This window comes from Neophocaena asiaeorientalis, unplaced genomic scaffold (genome assembly GCF_003031525.2).
Source record: "Neophocaena asiaeorientalis asiaeorientalis breed wild unplaced genomic scaffold, Neophocaena_asiaeorientalis_V1.1 scaffold123, whole genome shotgun sequence".
NCBI classification, from domain to species: Eukaryota; Metazoa; Chordata; class Mammalia; order Artiodactyla; family Phocoenidae; genus Neophocaena; species Neophocaena asiaeorientalis.
The window spans coordinates 13,796,631-13,819,281 of record NW_020173666.1 but is presented as its reverse complement, the minus strand read 5'-3'; the positions used below and the strand labels follow the sequence as shown (position 1 = coordinate 13,819,281).

The 22,651-nt window shown below is 43.4% G+C and overlaps 1 protein-coding gene across 1 annotated transcript in view; it reads right to left on the bottom strand.

Moving 5' to 3' along the window:
- The window catches only part of SLC22A3 (solute carrier family 22 member 3), a 49,413-nt gene extending 39,511 nt beyond the window's left edge, over positions 1 to 9,902 (bottom strand). The window contains exons 1-4 of the mRNA XM_024747911.1: positions 9,790 to 9,902; positions 7,282 to 7,436; positions 5,439 to 5,607; positions 4,481 to 4,598 (exon numbers count right to left, since the gene is read on the bottom strand). Coding sequence (XP_024603679.1) covers positions 4,481 to 4,598; positions 5,439 to 5,607; positions 7,282 to 7,436; positions 9,790 to 9,866 — 519 coding nt within the window. The 5' untranslated portion in view covers positions 9,867 to 9,902. The remainder of the gene's footprint in view (positions 1 to 4,480; positions 4,599 to 5,438; positions 5,608 to 7,281; positions 7,437 to 9,789) is intronic.
- Between the last annotated feature and the right edge of the window lie 12,749 nt (positions 9,903 to 22,651).

Sequence of the window (22,651 nt, the reverse complement as noted above, 5' to 3'; positions counted from 1 at the left end):
CTTTGCTAGAGCAGCTTTCCTCCAAATGTCTCTTAGCCTTCTATGTGGTCAGTAGGAGAACCTGGAAATATTCTTCTCACAGTGCTGGCTGAAGCCCAGAGATCAAGCCCAAGCACATTTCATGACTCTACTGCATCACATCTGGTCACCTACCATTGGTCAAAGCAACCTGAACGGCCAAGCCCGAAGTCGAAGGGCAGGCCGTACACTTCAGCCATCAGGAGACCAGAGCAGGTTACATGGTTCTGCCCCGCATCAGTGGAGCCAGGAAGTATCTTCATGCATTGGAAACGAGGGGGAAGATGTGACTATTTCAAACAATAATCTAATCTACCACAATCCAGCGTCATCTAGATAGCAAAAAATGCGTTGGATCACCAAACCCTACTTTGGCACCTGAACCAGTACTATTACTATCAGCTACATTAGTTAGCTTGGGCTGCAAAAACAAACACCCTCAAATCTGTGTAGCTTACTGAGACACATTTAGCAGACTGTAGTTTACAGGGGAAACAATGATTTCTTGGCCACATTCCACGTCTCAGCTGTAGGTCAGCTGCTATAGCTCTGTTCCAAGTTGTAGCTCTTCTCATTCTGGACCCACGCTGAAGGAACAGCTCCAGTTTGGGATGTGCTGTTCTTGTAGCAGAAGGAAAGAGCAAAAGAGCTGTCGGAAACTCGTGATGCCTTTACAGCTTCTGCTCTGAACTGGTACCCCACCACCACTTCTGCATCTCGGGCCTAAAATAGACCAGGACCTCTGGTGTCAGTGATGGAACAGGCTGGTGTTGGGAGGTGGCTGAGGCTATTGTGATGAGAGGAGGGTAGACCTGCCAGATCTCCTAGGGCCGCTTTGCTACCAAGCAGATTCTTTCTAATTCATTCTAGCTTCACTGCAGCCTAGGATGTGCACCCCTAGGATGAGGTGGGAATTGGAGAGGTCTTGGGGGATGAGGTCATTTACATGGTAATAACTTCTTCCAAAAGTCAGGATTTACCAAAGAGAGGTCCCGTGAAAAGTGTAAGGAGAGCACTGGGCAACCAGCCTTGGGCACGGGTGCCTTGATGTTATTATATCCAGAGAGCGGGGATACCAGCTAAGGCAACGGAGGGTTTCTGAAGGTGTGAGGTGACTGTGTAACCGTAAGGTTTCCTGGTGGTCCTACTGTTGACATGGGCAGTAGTTCCTTCAGTGGCCAAAAGAGGAGTAATTGATAGCATTACCCCCCAAAACTATAATAGGATCCTGCCTTGGTGCTAGTGCTGGAGTTCAAGTCAAATGCCTGTACTACCTACAAGTATTTCTGAGCACTGAAAGAGGGGTTTTACACATTATCATGTTTTGTGGAAACATTAATGTCTCTGAAATAGAAAACTATGGTTTGGCCTATAATTTGACTGAGTTCAGCTATTAGCAAAGTGCTTTCAACGTCTTTACGTTTTAAAATTCTTTCTCTTTTTAAAGACAATACTTTGCCTTTCTACTTCGGTTGTATTTTTAAAGGCTGGAGATGGACAGGGTCAGTTTGAAGACATTTATTTCAAAACTTGAAGCCCCCATTGAGAAGCAGGGGATTACAAGCATGAGACTGGAACTTACAAGACAAGCCTGGAAAATCTTGTCGTGCTAATGAGCAAGGAAGCATTCAGAAACTACTAGAGGTGTGGCAGAGGGACTCAGGAACCAGCAAAGATGAGCCTTGTCTGTCCAAAGACGGGGGCAATTTGAGCATCAGTGGGGTAATAACAATAACTGCAGAAGACTGAAACATACACAGTATGTATAAATGCAGGAGGTCATAATGAGGCTTAAAAACCCCACAGCCCACAATGCATTGATCACTTCGAGAATTCAGGCAACCAATTTGCTAATTTGAAAAGAAAGAATTATGCCTATATCCTGCCTTTCCTATAGGAACTGTATGTCAGAGTCATCTCAGTTGATGGGATAAGTTAGTCTTGATATAAGTGTTCCAGTAACACATGAAGAAATAATGACAAAATGGGAATATTGTCAATTTGCAATCTCTGATGAATGGATAAATCCAGGCAATGATTATCAGTGGCAGCTAACATCACAAAAGAATAGAGAGGCACAGAGACACTAGGTGTCTCTTAATGGAAATGTACAAAGCCACTTATGAAGTAGTCACGCCCAAAATGACAAACCTGAACTTGCTTAACTCTAGATCTAACTGCCAATTTAGTTCTATTTAGTTGTATTCCATCACAGGGAATACAAGACAAAGGGTCACGTTAAAGGATCCGAAGAGATGTAATCAGTGAAATTTGGACTTCAGAAAACTCAACAGAGAGAAAACCCCGTAGCATTCTCCACCAAAGTTGCTAAAAAAGTTGCTAGAAAAAGAAAACCTATGGATTAAAAAAAGACCGAAGAGGCCTATCAACCTATCACAACACCTATCACTAGGATCCTATGCCCACAGTGGTAGCTAGGATCCTAGAGTAACTGAAGTCCTGGAGAAACTGAAGTCTCACCAAACCTGACTTTCAAATGGAGATCATCTAACTGCTAAAAACTAGAGTTCAAGTGTCTTGGAAGCCATCGGATCCATAGTTCCCGATCATTTACAATCACAATGATGTAGAGCATTTAAGTACTTCCCTGCTGAAATGATCTCTATCCTGCTCATGAATTCGAAGCGGGTCAGTGGGTGTTGGACTGGACACTCATAGGATGTGGAATAGCAGCTATTTTGGCAATCATCCTCTGGCTTCTCAGCAACACTCATGATAACACACAACGTGCACGGTTAATGCAGCATCTTCTTTCATACGCCATCAGCACACACTATGTTTTCTACACTCTTAAAACCTTGATTTAGATCTTACACATGCTTAGCTCTGGGACTACGTGCAACGTCTTCAGGATACTGATGAATGAATAGCAAAAATACTCATTTGGCCATTAAAACTGAGTACAAAGTATCATTCATTTGATCCAGCTGTGCAGACCAATGGCTCGTGTGACCAGAGCAAGCTGAGAGGGCAGTGGGATGTTATTTTCCCTAGAAGCACAGCTCAAATGTTCTCAGTCAAAGACTGACAAGGATCAACTAGTCTTCATGGTTGGAACCGATCACGTTTTATCTTTACCATATATTTTATGACCTGTAAACCTCAAGGTAAATCATTAATCTACTTCCAACAGTGACAATTGGTCAGTTGAAACCTTTGTATACACAGAGCCTACTGCTTGTTACTTAATGTAAGAGTGAAAGAAGAAGGTAGAAATCCGAAAATAACCGACCAGGTTCTGGGGAGCTAGGAAGCTGGGGAGTTGACAATACAACCCACAAACCCATTTTTATCAGAACGTTTCTAGCAAGACAAACTGAATGCTACAAAAGAAAACGATGTTAGCAATATTAATATTAAACATTTAAAAATTCTTCTTATGGACTTCCCTGGCATTGAGGTGGTTAAGAATCAGCCTGCCAATGCAGGGGACACAGGTTCGATCCCTGGTCTGGGAAGATCCCACATGTCACGGAGCAACTAAGCCCACGCGCCACAACTACTGAGCCCACATGCCACAACTACTGAAGCCTACGTGCCTAGAGCCCGTGCTCCACAACAAGAGAAGCCACCGCAATGAGAAGCCCGGGCACTGCAACAAAGAGTAGCCCTGCTCGCCGCAACTAGAGAAGCCCGGGCGCAGCAACGAAGACCCAACTCAGCCAAAAATAGATAAATTAAATAAATTTTAAAAAATTATTCTTAAATATTCCTTTTATAATAATCCTCTGTTATTCTGCATTCACTTAGTCTTTTCAGCTAAAGCAAAAATCATATCTTTTTTATATGTTATTCTCTAATTATTCAGGTGTTGCTTCAAATACATGCATATGTCTTCGGCTGCATATCAAATCTTTGAAAAGACAAGAATGAGCTTTTAATACACAACCCCCTTTTCTCTTAATGCAGTGACACAGAGGCACCCAAAAAGCCTTTGCTGGAGGAAGGAGGGAATGATGGAAGGAAGGAAAGAAGGGAGGAAGGGAGGGAGGGAGGGCAGATTATTCAGGATGTCTAAGTCTAAAGGTTGAAATATTACATTACTGCCCAAGCTCTGGTCGGCAGAGACAATACTTCCAAGACTAAATTTAAAGACAAATCTTTAGACTTAAATTGAATGTCAAGAAAAGATTTATAGTTCGTCCAATTAAGATGAATGAATGATTAATTACTATGGGGCCTACAGTAGGTGATTCAAGTATAGTAGTTCAAGTAACTTGGTGCAACTATTAAAATATGGATTAAATGACCAATTCACCTCAATTATAATGCTATTACAACTTTGCAATTATTTCTTCTTTAATACACCACATGATTCTTCCCAAGGTTTTTTTGAAGTCAAACTAAAAATGATTAGTCATATATTTGATAATATGTGCGTAAGTGACAAATTCATTCACCCACTTTAACAATACTTGTTACTAGTAATATGTAAGATTACCTCCGAGTAATTTGGCGAGAGATATTTCCCATTGCATTTCGCGATGCTCCTCAGAATTTTTAATGCTTTATCTCCTTTCTTCCGAGTAATCAGCCAGCGGGGAGATTCAGGAACCACCCTGGTGAAAAGAAGTCTTGAGTTATGCCTGCGTATCTCAAAACTTAAAAGTTTATGACTTGAATTTCTCTATTGAAATGGATCTTGCGATCAGATACATGTTTCAGAGATTCTGAGAGCTTAGAACTGGCTCTCTGAAACATAGATTATCTTTGCAAGTTTATAACGGGTGGGAAAAAATGCTCACTTGATAATTGAATCATTGCTTACGATAAAAATAATCAATATTACATTGCTCTTGCGAGAAGGCTGTCTTAGAATATGCAGTCCTCAATTACGAAGATGAAAAAAACTGGGATTTAATGAACATTTAGGAAAAGGTCAAGAACCCAATTTACGTAAACTGGTTTGCTCATATATTAAAATTAGATTAGAGGATGATTAAAATATGTTCATTCTAATAGGAGTCAAATGCACACATCTGTAGCTTTCCGATAACTTAATTTTCTGATGCTCTTCACATTTTCTTATTCCCCTGAGAATTCCTGAGTCCCATTAATTAGCTTAATAAAACATACAGACAAGCAAATCTTGTTCACTGCATTTAAACTGCATGTTGACATACTGGCAGATATGGTTTGTTGCCTTGTAGTTTTCATAAAAAGATTACAGAATAATAAAACATAATTAATACTCTATTTTAAAGGTGTTTTTCAATTTTCTTAATTTAATAATAACTATTAGTCAAAAACCAATAAATCATCTCTAGAAATTCGCAAAGCCCATAGCCATTCTGGAGATGTTAGAAAATCTCGCCTTCGTTTTCGTGTTGGTTTGGAAGCATAGATTCTACATTTCTGTGAAATAAGAATAAATTTGATAATGACCAAAACCACATTACCAGTAATAAAGGAGGAAGAGGAAGTTGGGCAGCGTGATGGCTAGCTGGATCCCTTGCCAGTTGGGGATAAAGTAGGCAATTCCAGGGAGAATTATGATTCCAAGGGTGAAGAACATCTGAATCACTATTCCCACAATCCTCCTTTGTTTTGAACCTACTATTTCTGTCACTGAAGGAAAACAAACAGAGAGGTTAGGGAAGCTCAAGACCAGCTCCAAAACAAACAGACAAACACACAAACACAGACGTTACACCTGTGACATCCATCCATCAGCGGCGCTAGAATACTATACAGGACTCTCAAAGATCCCAAAGCTTCCTTAGGCACTGCCCTGATGGGGATGTGCTTCCCAGACAGCTCAGGTCCCTTCCTCTCCCCCTCTTCTCTGCGTTATCAACAAGCACGTGCCATCCTCCTACACACCCAGCCTAGCACCCTTCCGGGTACACAAAGAATATACGTGTTGGTTTTAGGAAAGCTTAGACGATGACTATTTTGAAAAGTAATTGTAAGTATCAAAACATAAATATAATAAAGTGGCTAGATTTTATCACAGTCTTTAAAGATTTGCATATTACAGTCTCTTTAGGTGATTCATCATGAACATTAGATTCTACAGATAAATTTTTCACTATCACAAGAGAGTTTCTATCAAATGATAATTCTCTCCACAGTGTCGGACCTTTCATTTGTGTGATATTTCTTTGAAAATCACATGAGGAATTTTACTGTTGGCATCCTTTCCTCCCCTCCCCTCCTGCTGATCTGTTTCTATCTGTCCCTAACTCCATTCTGATCATCTTGGCATATGTTACCTTATTGCTGCCCTAAGATCACAACTAGGAAAACTCACCTAGACTGGGGTCTCCTTAAAAACGCTTCATAGTCCAAAGTTATCCCTTCTGCCCCAGCCATCAACCATCAGTCCCCCCAGCTCTCTCTCTCCTTCCTCGCCCACAAAAAGATATTCAAAGGGTCCCCAAAGTGGGCACCCCAAAGAGGGGCTGTCCAGCAGTAACAGAAGTGAGTGGAAGCTCACAGATCTGGGGTGATAATCAAAAAGGAGGCTTCATATTTCCCTGGTCACAAATCCACCACGACTTAGAGTGGGTGCCTATCCCAGACACTACTGGAAAGGTAGCAGCCAGGACCTTCCCCAGTAATAGGAGCAAAGAGAAGTTTTTCTCTCCTTCACACTCAGACGTCCAACTTTCTAGGTATGGAAGATAGCAAAGGGTTACAAATGAACTTCTTATTTTCAGGTCATATCTCCTGCACGGCAAAAAGTTCTCCACTTGTGCGGAAGGAATAGAATTAAAGAAATAATATTTGAGAGCACAGCAATGTTACCTCAAACTGTATCACAGAAATACATGGAAAATGCTTTAAAAATGTTTCAAGGGGGAATTCCCTGGTGGTCCAGTGGTTAGGACTCTGTGCTTTCACTGCTGAGCGCCTGGGTTAAATCCCTGTTCAGGGAACTAAGATCCCACAATCCACATGGCACAGCCAAAAAAAAAAAGAAGTTTCAAGGAACTACTGAAGTTTTTCTAAAGATTAATCTCTAAGAAAACAAAGCAAGAAACCATGTGATAACAGTATGGCCGTGCTAGAAAGTGGTTCACCCCAGTATTTGGTGAGAGTCCATACTTGGTTCCCAAAACAAGATGGAACTTTAATTTCTAAAGAGTCAGCATCTTGCCCCTGCATCCTCCCATTTGCAGAAATAACGTTGCAGCAGTGAAGCCTCACCATACTTGCTGGAGGAAGGCTGACCAGCGGCACTTCTCACCCACCTAACCCTGGTTCTCAAACAGACAAGGAGGCGTAGCCAGGTCTTACCAATCACGTAGCAAGTCATCCACGTTCCCTTTCCAAACACGCCTTGTAGGAAGCGGAAGACCACAAACACAGGGAAGTTGGGTGCAAATGCCACCACAACACCAGCAATGCCAACGCCGAAACAGGATATTAAGTAAATGACTATTCGGCCGTACCTTTTGGAGAAAGAGAAAGGATGAGATTACCTTAAACGTTTTCTTCAACACAATGAGAAGACTCTCACTGCAAGTGTTGTTAAAGTAGGCTTAAGTGCAGAATTTGTGTCCTTTATAGGTTCATTATTACCATGTCAAGGACTGCTGAAAATGCTACGCTTTGTTTTATAGCAAAGCCAGGGCAAATGAAAACATATGCCTCTGAAATGACATTACAAAATTTAAAGCGTGGAATGCATCCTTTGGGATTGCAGTTTCCAAAGAGATGACCCTCTCCATTACAACGTTCTTTTCCCATACAGTCACTCCAGTGGCACAGCTTGGACACTTCCTAGCATTTCTGTGGGTGGGGTCAGAGGAGAAAGGGACAGAAAGAAGCCAAAATGATCATGACAGCCAGAAGGCCTGGCCTTCTGGCTCAAGTCACGCAACTTTGGGTGAATTCCTTAAGCAATTCAAGATGCAGGTTTTGTTTGTTTGCTTGTGATTTATTTTTTTCTTTTATCTTTTCTACAGTGAGGTTGTAGAGACCAAACTGAGATGCTAATGTGAAAGCCCTTTACAAACTGTCAAGTTCACAATAAATGTGATTTGTTCTTAAGTTTTGTGTTTTACTTTCACCATTTACGTAGCCATTATTAAAGCGCTTAGGCAAAAGACACAGGTCACCGCCGGCAATATTCTGAGAGTCTGATGCTAAGTGGTTCAGTATAGCTGTGCCAGATTATTGGCTGGTGAAGCCCTGTCATCAACGACCTTTGAGAGATTTGATTCAAAGACATTTTCCCATAGAAATTTCCAACAAATTCACACAGCATCTCGCTTCAGAGTGGAGACACAAGGAGTCTCGGTTTACCTAGGTTTTTAAGTTCACTCACTGCCCTTCCCACTCTCCTCTCACAGATATAGGACCTACTAAATTGCTTCTTGCCCTTTCCTTCAAGAACATAAGAGATTGAAGGAGCTGAAAGATGGTCAGCCCCGAGGTGAGGCAGCATTATTCACGGCTCTGTCTTCCTCCCCAAAGTACCGGGTCACACCTGAGGACAGATGCTCAGCCCCTCCTGGAACACAGGTAGGAAAAGCCCCCTCCTTTGGTCAAGTTACTTTAGTTTGAAGATATGTTGATTGGCTGTGAAAGAGAAACATGCCGAAGAAGCAAAACCTAATGCTTAAATTAGGAAGAGTAACGGCAAAATGAAAGAAATACATATTGAAAATCTGTAACTCAATTCCAAATGGCAGCCAGTTAGGAAAGAGAGGGCTGTGTGCGGAAGATTAAGGAAGGAAAAATGAATTGAAAAGGCTGTAAGGAGAAACAGTAGGAAAGACACAGATAAAAGACAGGGAGAGAGCACCAGACACAGAGGATTAAGGAGGACGTCACATGCCGAGGAGGGCTGGGGGACAACACAAGAAAAAGACGACAGAGGAAGGGACAGGAACCAAAGGTGCTACCCATTTTGAAGTCCTGGTCTGGTCAAGTGCAGACCACCAACTGCCTACAGGATTGGGGGCATTTTGTCTTGAATTCTCCAATTAACTGCTGTTCTCAGCTCTGCAAGAGACACTCCCAGCCCTGCCCACTGCGAGCAGGGTCACGCTGACCCACTGATGCTGGGCTGGAGTGCTGGGAGCAACGGTAAGCCAGACACGGGGGACAGGGAGAATTGTTAAATCACTGCAAGTCTGTTCATACTGAGAACTGGGATAAAGGGACAGTTAAACAGGAGTACAATAACCTACATCAATAATGTCTGAAACGGGGATATTTGAAGAGAGAGCACGACTGTCTTGAATATATACACTCACTTTGTGTCTGCCATTAACTGGTATATTTGTGTATTTATGGATCTTCAAGAATAGATCAAATTCTTTTCATGGTTTTTGGAAAACTTTTTTTTTTGCAGAGTTTTTAATTTGTAGACTAAATACAAAAATTTGTTTTAATTAAATGAAACAAATTTGTAAGGGGGCGACCTTATGACTGAATTCATCAAACCGCGATCAGCGAGTTACCGAAGCCCATGGAATCACCTCCACGGCATCCAAGCAGCCAGCCGTGGGCCCCGCCATGAAGTCACGGCCTCGCTGCTCTGTGTTTCCTCTCAGATGCATTCAGACCCAAGGGGAGCAGCCCCAACCTTTTGTACAGTTCAAGGGGTGAGGAGACGAAGCTTACAAAGGAAGGCATTAGTGCAGCCCAACAGGTATGAATGTCCTTAGTGGAGGAATTCAGATTTTTTTCCAAAATTAGCAAGAATAGTTTTCTAATAGTTAACATGAAACATCTTCCTCTCCATAGGTACACATCATTTTCTAGATGTAAACTGGCTGCCATACCCATGCCTACCTGTCCGCTGCATAGCCCAAGGTGAATGCCCCGGCCAGGAAGCCCAGGTTTAGGATCGCTTGTGTGAGGTCCAGCATCCACGCATTGACACACACGAGGTCAAACTGGGAAAACAAAGAAAACACATGGGAGACGGAGACGTGTGGCAATGCCTACCCTCAAGACACCTGATCATCTGTCCAGACCAGTGATCCTTAAACATTTTTGCTCACGTGCTCCTTAAATGAAAATTTTAAGTGTATCGCATAGATATTTCTACAGTGATATATAAACGTCTTCTTTATCAGTTTCACTATCTGCCATGGATGTAATTTTCAGTACATTACAAAGGCTGACATTTTTCAATCGTTCTTTCAACTGTATCTGATAGAGTACTATAGCCACGTGACGCCTACCATCATCCAGTGAAAACAAGTTCTTCAATAGCCTAAAATTTGACACTAATCTGTTTTCTCTTTGAATTCTTATTTTCATTCCCACATACATATATCCTAATATTTTATGTAGAAAATGTGTTTTGTGTTAATGTGTATTATGTTAATGGACAGGTAAATAAATACTTCTGCATGTAATAAATTATGTACATAAATTGACGTTTAATTAACATTTTTTTCTGTGACAATGTTTCTAACTATTAGAATCCTTTCTGATTGGGTTATAACAGTTACTTTTAGAACACAATTGACAAAAACGTAACATATGATGAATCTTGAAAAAGAATTATTACTCAGGAGTAAAATTTTGTTGGAAATGCACTGCCCCTTTTCTAGAAGAATGTTAAAAAAGCCCGGGGTTTTCCGCTTAGTTCATGTAATCTGTGGTTGAAGACTTTTTATTACTAGAATGAGTTAGGGCTCAACATCAATTCTATTCCTGTTCTTCATTTTTATAAATTTATGTGCCAAGAAAACTTGTCTGTATAAATAAATTAATGGGAATGGAGAGAGTTTTGTTACAGTATTGTTACTCAATCCTTTTGCTTCCTTCTCAATGCCAAGATTTACAGAATAATCTATCACCAAAATTATTTTTAACTTTTCTATTAACCAACATGCCATTTAAGACTCCTACAGTCTTGCTGTCAGGAAAGAAACGGAAACCACCAGACTTACACAAAGTTGTTTAATCAAATCATTAGGGTATTTACTTTCTTTCTTAGTTACTTTCTTACCAATATTCCAAACTGTCCCACTGTTTGGTTCCCCACAGGTTTTCAAACCCCAGGTCAATATATCATAGGAAGATGGAAGAGACGTAGGAGTCCTTCCGCAAAGGGGGAGAAGGATATTAGGAAAAGACCTGTATCCTCATCATGTACATATCCTCAGACAGATCCATTTTGGACATATGTGCGTTGAGGCTCTGAAAACTGATTCCCTTCAAAGTAGCCAGGCCCTCTACCTTGTGATTTTTCTCTGCACACCTCCAAATGGTATGCTTGCCTCAGTGTGAAGACCACTGCTCGAGACTGTAGCATGATGAGAAAATTAATGCTGTTGGAATAGGAATTGTGAGTGGTCTTATAGATACATATTCATAAGCAAACTGTAATAATAGTTATTTATAGAACCTGACTTGTCTTGATTCTACAGCTAATGACCTGTCGACTAACACAGCTGGAAAAAAAAACTGGGATCAGTAGTAGCTGGCTCACTTCATAGACTTACTGAAAAGATTTATGGAGATTAAAGAAGTAAGAATATACACATATATGCATAGTAGCAGTAACTTAAAAGAGATTTATTGTCAATGTAGGTACTGGTTTTCCAAAGCAGAGCAATTTCATTTTAAGTAAACTTGCAGATGATTATTTATCTGAAATCATTTCCCATTAGAATTAAACACATAAAGGATGCAATTAAAGTATATAAAACCGCAGAGGTCAAACAGGTGATTTAACCACCAGAGAAAGCATTTTGACACAGAAAAATGTCAGCCAGTGTCAAATATAACCTCTCAAATCCTCCAGCTGAGCTTCAGATAACTTGGTTAACTAAAGATAAAGGAATGGTTTTCATAGATGACACAGCAAGGCCCAGCAAGAGCTATCCCTTTATGAACATACTTAGCTGCTTTTGAATTGTGTGAATTAAAATACCCCGAAATACTCTTTAAACACAAAGATATTCTCTAATATAAAACCAGTGATCTTGGATTTCCCTGGTGGCACAGCGGTTAAGAATCCGCCTGCCAATGCAGGGAACACGGGTTCGATCCCTGGTCCAGGAAGATCCCACATGCCGTGGAGCAACTAAGCCCGTGCGCCACAACTACTGAGCCTGTGCTCTAGATCCCGCGAGCCACAACTACTGAAGCCCACACACCTAGGGGCCGTGCTCCGCCACAAGAGAAGCCACCGCAATGAGAAGCTCGTGCACCGCAACGAGGAGTAGCCCTCGCTCTCTGCAACTAGAGAAAGCCCGTGCGCAGCAACAAAGACCCAATGCAGCCAAGAATAAATAAATAAAAAAAAAAAAATTTATTTTAAAAAAAACAGTGATCTTTTTCACTCTCCCATAAAAGAAATCGTCAAAAAGGATTTTTTTGTATCACAATAAAATTAATTTAAAATAAATGTTTAGGGCTTCCCTGGTGGCGCAGTGGTTGAGAGTCCACCTGCCGATGCAGGGGACACGGGTTCGTGCCCCGGTCCGGGAAGATCCCACATGCTGCGGAGCGGCTGGGCCCGTCAGCCATGGCCGCTGAGCCTGCGCGTCCGGAGCCTGTGCTCCGCAACGGGAGAGGCCACAACAGTGAGAGGCCCGCGTACCGCAAAAAATAAAAATAAAAAATAAATAGAATAAAATAAAGTAAAATAAAGTAAATGTTTAAGTGGTTAAAGTGCTATGATAACTTAGTTTCTAAAGCACTACGATACCATCCAGACCACATATTGTCAGTCCTCTATACTTTGTTTTGCATCTCAGATGCTGGAGGAGTGGAAACTGCAATTCTCAGAATCCTTGCCAGCAGGGGTTCTGTTTAGGTTCTGCCAGTAGGGGGCGCTGGTGCAAGATCAGAAGGCAGGTAGTGGCGATTCTGCTTCTGGCTGTGGCAGCAGCACTGGCTCCAACTGTAGCAGTGACAACAGTCAGTGCTTTTAACCACTCCCCGGCTACACAGGGGCAAATGGACAGGACCCACAGGCTCTGTAATGCTGTGGAGCAGGGCAGGGGTTCTGCAGGAGCTGTCCTTCCTTGCTTTTCTCACCTTTCCAAAACAGCTCAAACCCAAATCCTTTTATTCAATCCCTTCCCGCTTGAAATACCTAGCCTAGTTTCTCTTTTTATGACTGGGAGCCTGCCATCTTTCAAAAGCACAAAAGAAATTAATATAAACAAATTACATACCTTTACAAGAAATGCACACACACACACATTTAGGTTCCCAGTAGGGAACAGACACTGCAGTCACAAGGATGGAAGGGCTTGGTTTTGACTCTTGCACGTACAGTCAGGAGTCAGACCCCTGCCTCCTGGGGCTGGTGCTTCCTAATCGACTCTGAGCTCGCTGCCTGCTGCCAAAACAGCTCTGGGTCTGAGATATGCTTTTGTGTCTAGAGAGAGGTTGGCACGTACCAAAGCCAATGAACGTCACAGGCTGAAGACTTTTTCCTGAAATAAAGTACTAAAAGCTGTTTGTAGTTACCAGGGAGACCTAAAACCCATCTCTTGTCAAATTTAACTAAGTTTGAATCAAAGACACAAGCATTTACGTCTGTCCTAAGGCAATCTACCAAGAACAAGTGAAGCATCTCCTTTTTTCTTTCCTAAGTGTACATATTTAAAGTTATTTTTAAATGCTCATAAATCCAGGTGTACCCATCCTGTTAATTTTCTTTTAAAGTCACTTTTATTTAAATTTCAAGTCATTTTTACACAAAGAGAATTACTCCCCTTCGCATGAGCAGAAAGCCAATCTGATAAAAGATTCAAACAACTGTTCATGGAATGCTGGAAGGGATCACATTGCTTCATTTTGCAGAAAGCACAACTCTAGCCTAATTAGATACTTTCGAAGAGCTTCCAACCAAGTGATTTTTTTTAGCTTTTCCTAGTCATTAAAATCCAAACAGACATTATGTTAACTTGGGTTGTAATGATAAAATGCTGGAGCAGGTCATTATCAGATCTATGCTCAAGTTTTGATTTCTAAATTATCCTTAGAACCAGAGTAACAGAATATCTTCAATATACAAAGGCCAAAGGTAGGAGATAAGGTAAAAATAATACAGGGATGCAAGAGACTTAGGACCTCAGGAGGGGGGCTTGCCCGCTCCTGAAACCACAGGGAATGACCCCTGATGACCGGCAGCTGGCTTTTCCATAGATGTCTTGTTTAGCCTTCTTGAACAAATTCTCGCGTGAGAGATTCTAAGTTTAGAGGGACATCACAGTATTTGACTCCAGTGTGCCTTTGGTTTGACCACTGGGTGTAGGGTGCCTCGGGCTGCATTTAGCACTGGCCAGACAATCACACGTTGACCCCCATGGATGGATTCCATTTCTAATCAACAAGCCGCCACCACAGAGCCTAATAATGGTTAAAAATAGTGTAATCACAGAGAAAATCATTTGGGTTGGGTCTCCATGAGGAGGAGGGATGTCATTATCAATTCTACTTTCAATGAAAATCTCTTTAACGTGATCCGATAGCATTAGTGGGGTATCTTAATGCCAAAAAGTTAATGCTTTTCTGATCTGTATGAAGCGCCGTGACGAGCTGCAGGTATGAAAACTAATCATCAGGTATTTACAGCTTCCAGTGGTGGGCCTGGCATCATGCAGACGAGGCTGGGAGCAGTACCAGTGATGAGCAGGCTTTGCTTCTGCCTCCGTGAGGAGCTTATTATACGGCTTAGAGAGCCAGGATCAATTCAGTGGCAGCAAATGCAGAGGAATTGATATCTGAATGGAATGGAATTGACTATAAATGCGTGAGGGCCTCAGGGAAAGAAAGGACTGCTGGGACCCAGAGCAGTCAGATTCGTGAAGAAGGTGGGACATAAACAGATCCTTCAACAATGAGCTGCATTTAGAAGGGAAAAAAAGGGAAAAGAAGGGTACTGAGCAGGGCGATGGGCAGCCGAGGCTCAAGGACAGAAGCGTGTGGGCCAATGAGGTTCAGATCTGCCTGCAGCAGTGGAGGTGTCAGGCTCAGGTTTGAAGCTGAAGAACCACTTGTGTCTGTGCCCCCAGTGGGGAAGGGGGCGCAGGTCCCGCAGGGACAGAGTTTCTTATTCAGGACACCAGAGGCATCGAGAGAGCTCACAACAGGGAGGAGGAGGTTCTAAAAGCTAGAGGAAGAGTCTGGAAGGTTGCAAATGGAGAGGTCCAGAGCAGAAACCCTGGTCCCGGGACGGAACGAGATTCCAAGGAGATGATAGCAGGACTCAGAGACGAGACAGGAAACCCAAGAGTCTGCAACAATCACCTAGAACAGGTGATTTCACAGGCATAAAGAGGCACCACGGTGTGACGCAAGGTTTATAGAGCATCACCTGTCATATCAGCTGCTCTCCAAGGTGGATAATAAAAATAATGCCTCATCATTTATTAACTGAAGACCTTCGTGACTCACCCTCAAATCAGCGTTCAAGCTGTTTTATTTCTTTGTAGTGAAGACAAGCAATTACTCATCTGAAAATGTTTATGATTTCTCTACATAACTGAGACTATGTGAAGATGAGAGGAAGATGACAGGTTCTGAATCTGGACAGATCTAAGGGCAGAGAGGAGCCGCGGCTCTGGAGTCAGCCCAGGTGTTGGTCTAACACTCCTAGCTTTGTGTCTCTTGGTGATTTTCTTAGTGTCTTTAACCCTCTGTGTCCCTATCTATAAAATGGGGGTAAGAACTGGACTGATGCTGTCACTCAGGTAATCTATGTAAAGTACTTAGCCCAATGCCCGAGATATTAAATACCCGATAAATGTTCCCAATTGCATTATGATTACTGATCTAATGTTGATGATAATAAATAGCATAATGAATGGTTTTATTATTTTCTAAATAAATTTATTATTTATTTATTTTTGGCTGCGTTAGGTCTTCGTTGCTGTGCACGGGCTTTCTCTAGTTGCGGCGAGCGGGGACTACTCTTTGCTGCTGTGTGTGGGCTTCACATTGCGGTGGCTTCTCTTGTTGCGGAGCACGGGCTCTAGGCACGCGGGCTTCAGTAGTTGTGGCACTCGGGCTCAGTAGTTGTGGCTCGCGGGCTCTAGAGCGCAGGCTCAGCAGTTGTGGCACACAGGCTTAGTTGCTCCACCGCATGTGGGATCTTCCCAGACTAAGGATCGAACCCATGTCCCCTGCATTGGCAGGCGGATTCTCGCTCAACCACTGCACCACCAGAGAAGTCCCAATGAATGGTTTTAAAATGTGGTTTTCAACACTGACTGCTTGTTAAAATTACTTGGAGTAAGTGAAAACAAGCCTAAACTCTGCTCCAGACCAATTAAATCAGAATCTAGTCTAACAAGAAGGTGAGTTTGAAAACCACTCGTATGGAGCCTATCAGTGATTTACATGCCTGCTGGCGGGGAGTTAATTTTTGCATATTGTACTGGGTTGAACAGTGTTCTCCCCACCCCTCCCCCAATTTATGTCCATCTGGAACCTCAGAAGATGATCTTATTCGGAAATAGCGTTTTTGCAGATATAATTAGTTAAGATGAGGTCACACTGGATCAGGGTGGGCCCTAATCCGATGACTGGTGTCCTTATAAGAAGAGGAAGCAGAGGCACAGACACACACCTGGGGGGGAACACCAGGGGAAGACACAGGCAGAGATTGGAATGATGCATCTACAAGCTAAGGACCACCAAGGGTGGCCTGTGTGTTTGCTTGCTAGGGTTGCCGTGATGCAGTGTGGCTTAAGCAACAGAAATTTATTTCCTCACAGTTCTGGAGGCTCGAAGTCTGAGATCAAGGTGTCAACAGAGTTGGTTTCTTCTGAGGCCTCTCTCCTTAGCTTGAAGACAGCTGTCTTCTCCCTCTGCCTTTACCTGGTCTTCCTCTGTGTGTGTCTATGTCCTAATCTCCTTCTAACAAGGTCATTAGCCATTTGGAATAGGGCCCACCTGAACAACCTCATTCTAACTTAATTTCCCCTTTAAAGAATCTGAAAAAGAGTGGATATATGTATATGTATAACTGAATCAGTTTGCTGTACACCTGAAAATAACACAACGTTGTAAATCAACTACACTCCAATATAAAATAAAAATTAGGGGCTTCCCTGGTGGCGCAGTGGTTGAGAGTCCGCCTGCCGATGCAGGGGACACGGGTTCGTGCCCCGGTCCGGGAAGATCCCACATGCCGCGGAGCGGCTGGGCCCGTGAGCCACGGCCGTTGAGCCTGCGCGTCCGGAGCCTGTGCTCCGCAGCGGGAGGGGCCACAACAGTGAGAGGCCCGCGTACCGCAAAAAAAAAAAAAAAGAATAAAGCCACAACGCCTCATTGTGCCTGAGCCTTCTTCCGCCTGCATTCTCTTCTCTCTTTTCCTTTTTCCACAGCCCAGCCCACCCAGATGGAGGGGAAAGCAGAGGCTTCAGAAACAAAGCAAAGAGGGATTAGAAATAGAGAGTGAGGTAAAGGGGCTGGACAAAGAGAAAGGCACTGGGAGGTGAATCCAACATGGTAACTGAGACGGATGCCCTGCAGGGCTGCTCTTCCCCACGTGGCGGTGCAGCAGCTGCCTTGTATGCTGGACACTCACGACGCGACGGGTGGGGCTGTGTGTACCACCAAACAGCACAGTCGGTCATGGGTGGGCCGTGTCTATCTAAAGGGGTTGGGTTCAAAGCTGAGGAAACCACGACCTGCTCAGGAAATAAGACTTAAGAAATCCACATTGGCTTCCAACTGCCAAGGGCCACAGAGATCCACATATTTATGAATTCCTCTCTCTCCCAATTTCCAGCTAAAAGGGCCCAACCAATACAATCCTAAAAATTGCAAACCACAGACAGAAACTAGAGACGTGTCCTGCCCAGAGACCTAAAGCTTCGGGAGTTTCAGCAGAAAGCAAAGGGGGACTGCTGCCACAGAACCTGTCTAAGGGAAGCAAGCCTGTCGGGGAGCTGAGCAAAGACACTCAACCCTTGTCCCCTCCCCTCTCTATGCCCCTCACTCACAGCTCCTGGGCTGGAGCCAAGCCTTGAGGAAGTGGGAGGGTTCTGGGCATCCAGCTGGTGCAGGAGCCTGCGGTGTGGGCTGCCGGCGACCGGCTGGGAGGGCTGGGCCTGAGTTGCACGCGTGTCTAGAGGGAGTTTGCGGGACAGATACTCCAGGGTCAGCTGCTGAATGGCTGGAAGCAGAGGCGGTTCCTTCCTTGCCCAGCTGTCTTGTGCAGCCATGTCAACCCCCCACGAGGAGAAGCTGCTAGAACTCTCTGAGCCCATGGAGGTCTCCTCTTGATCCCATGCAAACCAGAGAAGAATCACAGTCAGTGGGAACCGGCAGAACTGAACAGACACCGCCTCACCAGGCTCCGAGCCAGCCACGTGCCCATCTGCAGACACAAGCAGAGGAAAGCGCCCAGGCTGGGGCAAGGCTCCGAAAGTCAACCGAGAACCATCTGAATGTTCGGAGCAAATGGTTCTCGGTGATAAGTGGCTACAAGAAACAGGATCACTAAGAACCCTAATTCAGAGTTTCGGTGAGACGCCAGGGGCCATCACATTGATAAAGTAAGAGCGGTTCGTCGGGGGAAAAGGAGCAATCTGCAAAAAGGAATTGCTGGAGATTAAAAGCGTAACTGCTGAAATTAAAAACAAACGAAGCCAGTGAGTAGCACTGAGGAACGCAGGGGACAAGCGAGTTAGTGACTTCGAACATCCGTTTGAAGAAGTTTTCCAGGAACCTGAGAAAAAAGAGAGAGGAGACACCTGAGAGAAAAGAAGAGAAGCACAGAGCAGTCCAAGGTGCTAACGCTGGTTTTTCCATAAATCGGAACCCATAAGGGGGGAGGAGAAGTTATGATAAGGTGCAGAGAGAAATTCTGTGAGTGGAAGGAAGATTTGAGCCCAGTGACCGGCAGGAGAGGTCCCACTGCATTGTAAATACCTGCACTTCAATCCCCACACCCACCCTCGCTTCAGAGACCCCTGAGTGTGAGTAGGGGGCCTGGAGATGAAAGATGTGTTTCCTCTGTACTCAGCACCACAGGCACCTGAGCTTCCTCCCTCTGTCCCTTCCTCCCAGCAGCCCCTCCCCACCTGCTGACGAGCATGTAACCTCCAACTGCTTTCCTCATCTTCCTAATCTCAGTTTCCTCATCTGTAAAATGAGGGTAAATCAACTATACTCCAATATAAAATAAAAATTAGGGGCTTCCCTGGTGGCGCAGTGGTTGAGAGTCCGCCTGCTGATCCAGGGGACACGGGTTCGTGCCCCGGTCCGGGAAGATCCCACATGCTGTGCGAGCGGCTAGGCCCGTGATCCATGGCCGCTAAGCCTGCGTGTCCGGAGCCTGTGCTCCGCAACGGGAGAGGCCACAACAGTGAGAGGCCCGCGTACCGCAAAAAAAGAGAAAAAAAATTCTCTGTGCCAGACAATATTCAATGGAGAAAAACAGTCTCTTCAGCAAGTGGTGTTGGGAAAGTTGGAGAGCCGCATGTAAATCAATGAAGCTAGAACACACCCTTCACACCATACACAAAAATAAACTCAAAATGGCTTAAAGACTTGAATATAAGACAAGATACCATAGAACTCCTAGAAGAGAACATAGGCAAAACATTCTCTGACATAAGTCACACCAATGTTTTTCTTAGGTCAGTCTCCCAAGGCAATAGAAATAAAATCAAAAATAAACAAATGGGACCTAACCAAACTTAAAAGCTTTTGCACAGCAAAGGAAACCATAAACAAAATGAAAAGACATCCTATGGACTGGGAGAAAATATTTGCAAATGATGTGACTGACAAGGGATTAATTTCCAAAATGTGCAATCAGTTCCTACAATTCAATAACAAAAAAGCAAACAACTCAATTGAAAAATGGGCAGAAGATCTAAATAGAGATTTCTCCAAAGAATACATACAGATGGCCAATAGGCACATGGAAAGATGCTCAGTATCAGTAATTATTAGAGAAATGCAAATCAACACTACAATGAGGTACCACCTCACACAGGTCAGAACGGCCATCATTAAAGAGTCTGCAAATAACAAATGCTGGAGAGGGAGTGCCGAAAAGGGAACCCTCCTACACTGTTGGTGGGAATGTAAATTGGTGCAGCCACTGTGGAGAACAGTATGGAGGTTCCTCAAAAAACTAAAAATAGAGTTGTCATATGATCCTGCAATCCCACTCCTGGGCATATATCAAGACAAAACTATAATTTGAAAAGATACATGCACCCCGATGTTCATAGCAGCACTATTCACGATAGCCAAGACATGGAGACAACCTAAATGTCCATCAAATGGGTAAAGAAGATGTGGTGTATATATACAATGGGATATTACTCAGCCATAAAAAAAAGAATGAAATAACACCATTTGCAGCAACATGGATGGACCTAGAGATTATCACACTAAGTGAAGTAAGTCAGACAGAGAAAGACAAATACCACATGATATCTCTTAGATATGGAATCTAAAATACGACACAAATGAACATATCTATGAAACGAAAACATGCTCACAGATATAGAGAACAGACTTGTGGTTGCCAAGGGGGAGGGGGGTAGTGGAGGGAAGGACTGGGAGTTCAGGGTCAGCAGATGTAAACTATTATATATAGAATGGATAAACAACAAGGTCCTACAGTAGAGCACAGGGAACTATATTCAGTATACTGTGATAAACCATAATGGAGAAGAATATATGTATGTATAACTGAATCACTTTGTGTACGGTAGAAATTAACACCACTTTGTAAATCAATTATACTTCAATAAAATTAAAGTCTTTGTGCCCAAACTAAGCTTTCTCAGCAGCCTCTGCAGATGGCCTCTTCCTCCATTTGTGTCTTGTGTTCACTTTGTTTATTTTTTGTTCTCTCGGTGGTTTGTATTTGAGAGCCGGAATAAGTGGGATTTGACAATAGAATTATATTCATAACATTTCCAGTTGTTTAGAATCAGGAAAAGAGGCTTGAGAAAACAATCTCAGCAGAGTCTGGCCCAGGATTTTTGGTTAGAGCACTTCAAGGAAGTCTGGGACAATGGGATTATTGACCAAACTCCACCTGGAGAACACCGCTTTGCAAGTGTTTCCCCATTGTGACTGCTGAGTTTATAATTATAATATTTGACCCAAAGCGCAGAACAAACTTTGTAATCTATATTACTCTGAACACTATTTCTAGCACACACACACACACACAAAACAGTGTATTTCCCAAAGTCCTTAAGATGCCCGGAACTGCCCTTGTCCAGGTGTTGGGGGTGTTAGAAGGAAGGCTTGAAAGGCATCTCAGCTCCTTTCCCAGGACTGAGATGCACTTTGACTCTGTTGGTTCCAGGGCACAATTAACGTATCATCCAGGATTGCCACTCTAGTTCCTCATGGGACCCAAGACCACATTACCATTAGTTGTTCAAGGTCCCACTCTGAAAATCTTTGCTTCTTACTACATTTTAAAAACAAGTTGTTTTTCCTTATGATTACTTGGAGCTATTGAAACAAACAAAAAAAATGTAGATGGACTTCATGAAGACCCTGTTTTAAGGCTCCTTAAAGCAGATGTCAGGGCGGGTAGTGCCTTGAACACGCATTAACCAAATAAGCAGAACACAGCAATACAGCAGCTCGGCAGCCTGGCCATTTGAGTCCACACATCCAGGTGTTCAGGTGAATAAGTACAGAGATGATGTCTCATCGTAGGTACTCTGGCAGGCTTCACATCTGGAGTCTAGTGGCTGAAACTTATTTTTACTGACCCCTAACATTTACTGAGTACCCTAGAGTCAAGCTTTCAATTAGTCATATACACCATCTCATTTACTCCTCCCAGCAACCCTGTGAGGTAGACATGATTATTACCCTCATTTTACAGATGAGGAAACTGAGATTAGGAAGATGAGGAAAGCAGTTGGAGGTTACATGCTCATCAGCAGGTGGGGAGGAGGCTGACCTGAAACGTCTAACTCCTGAGTCCACCCCCTGTGACACCCCATATGCCCCGACCTGCCACCCTTGCAGCCTCATACAAAGAAATGCAGCTTTAAAAAGTTGCTGGGGGCTTCCCTGGTGGTGCAGTGGTTGAGAGTCTGCCTGCCGATGCAGGGGATACGCGTTCGTGCCCCGGTCCGGGAAGATCCCACATTCCGTGGAGCGGCTGGGCCCATGAGCCATGGCCGCTGAGCCTGCGCGTCCGGAGCCTGTGCTCCGCAACGGGAGAGGCCACAGCAGTGAGAGGCCCGCATACCGCAAAAAAAAAAAAAAAAATTGCTGGAATATACGTTCTTCATTTAAGCAGGTGCAAGAGATCATTCTTTAACTACTTTTACTTGGATAGATGTGTACTGCAGCAAATATCCAAAACTCTCTTGTTCTGAGTTTTTTTTTAAACCCTTGGCATTTTTCTTTAAACAAATGTTTAATAATTACTTAGACTTCATTAAGCTCTCTCTTTTCAGTAGGTAAGCTACTACTTCCATCATATTTTTGCCAACTGAATATTGCCTCATGCTTGCAGTAAAATCTTCTGCTACCGGTCTAACGTTAAAAAGATGTTGGTATCACACCATACTTTTGCTTTCTCTTCAAGCATTACTCTAGCAGTTTTATATCGCTCTTAGAACCAATTGCTTGGCGGGGGGCAGGGTGGGGGGAGTACAAGCTCTTGAGTACAAGAGGTATGTACGCATCTTGGTCCTAAAATTATGTTTGTTTTGCAAAGGAAGGAAGG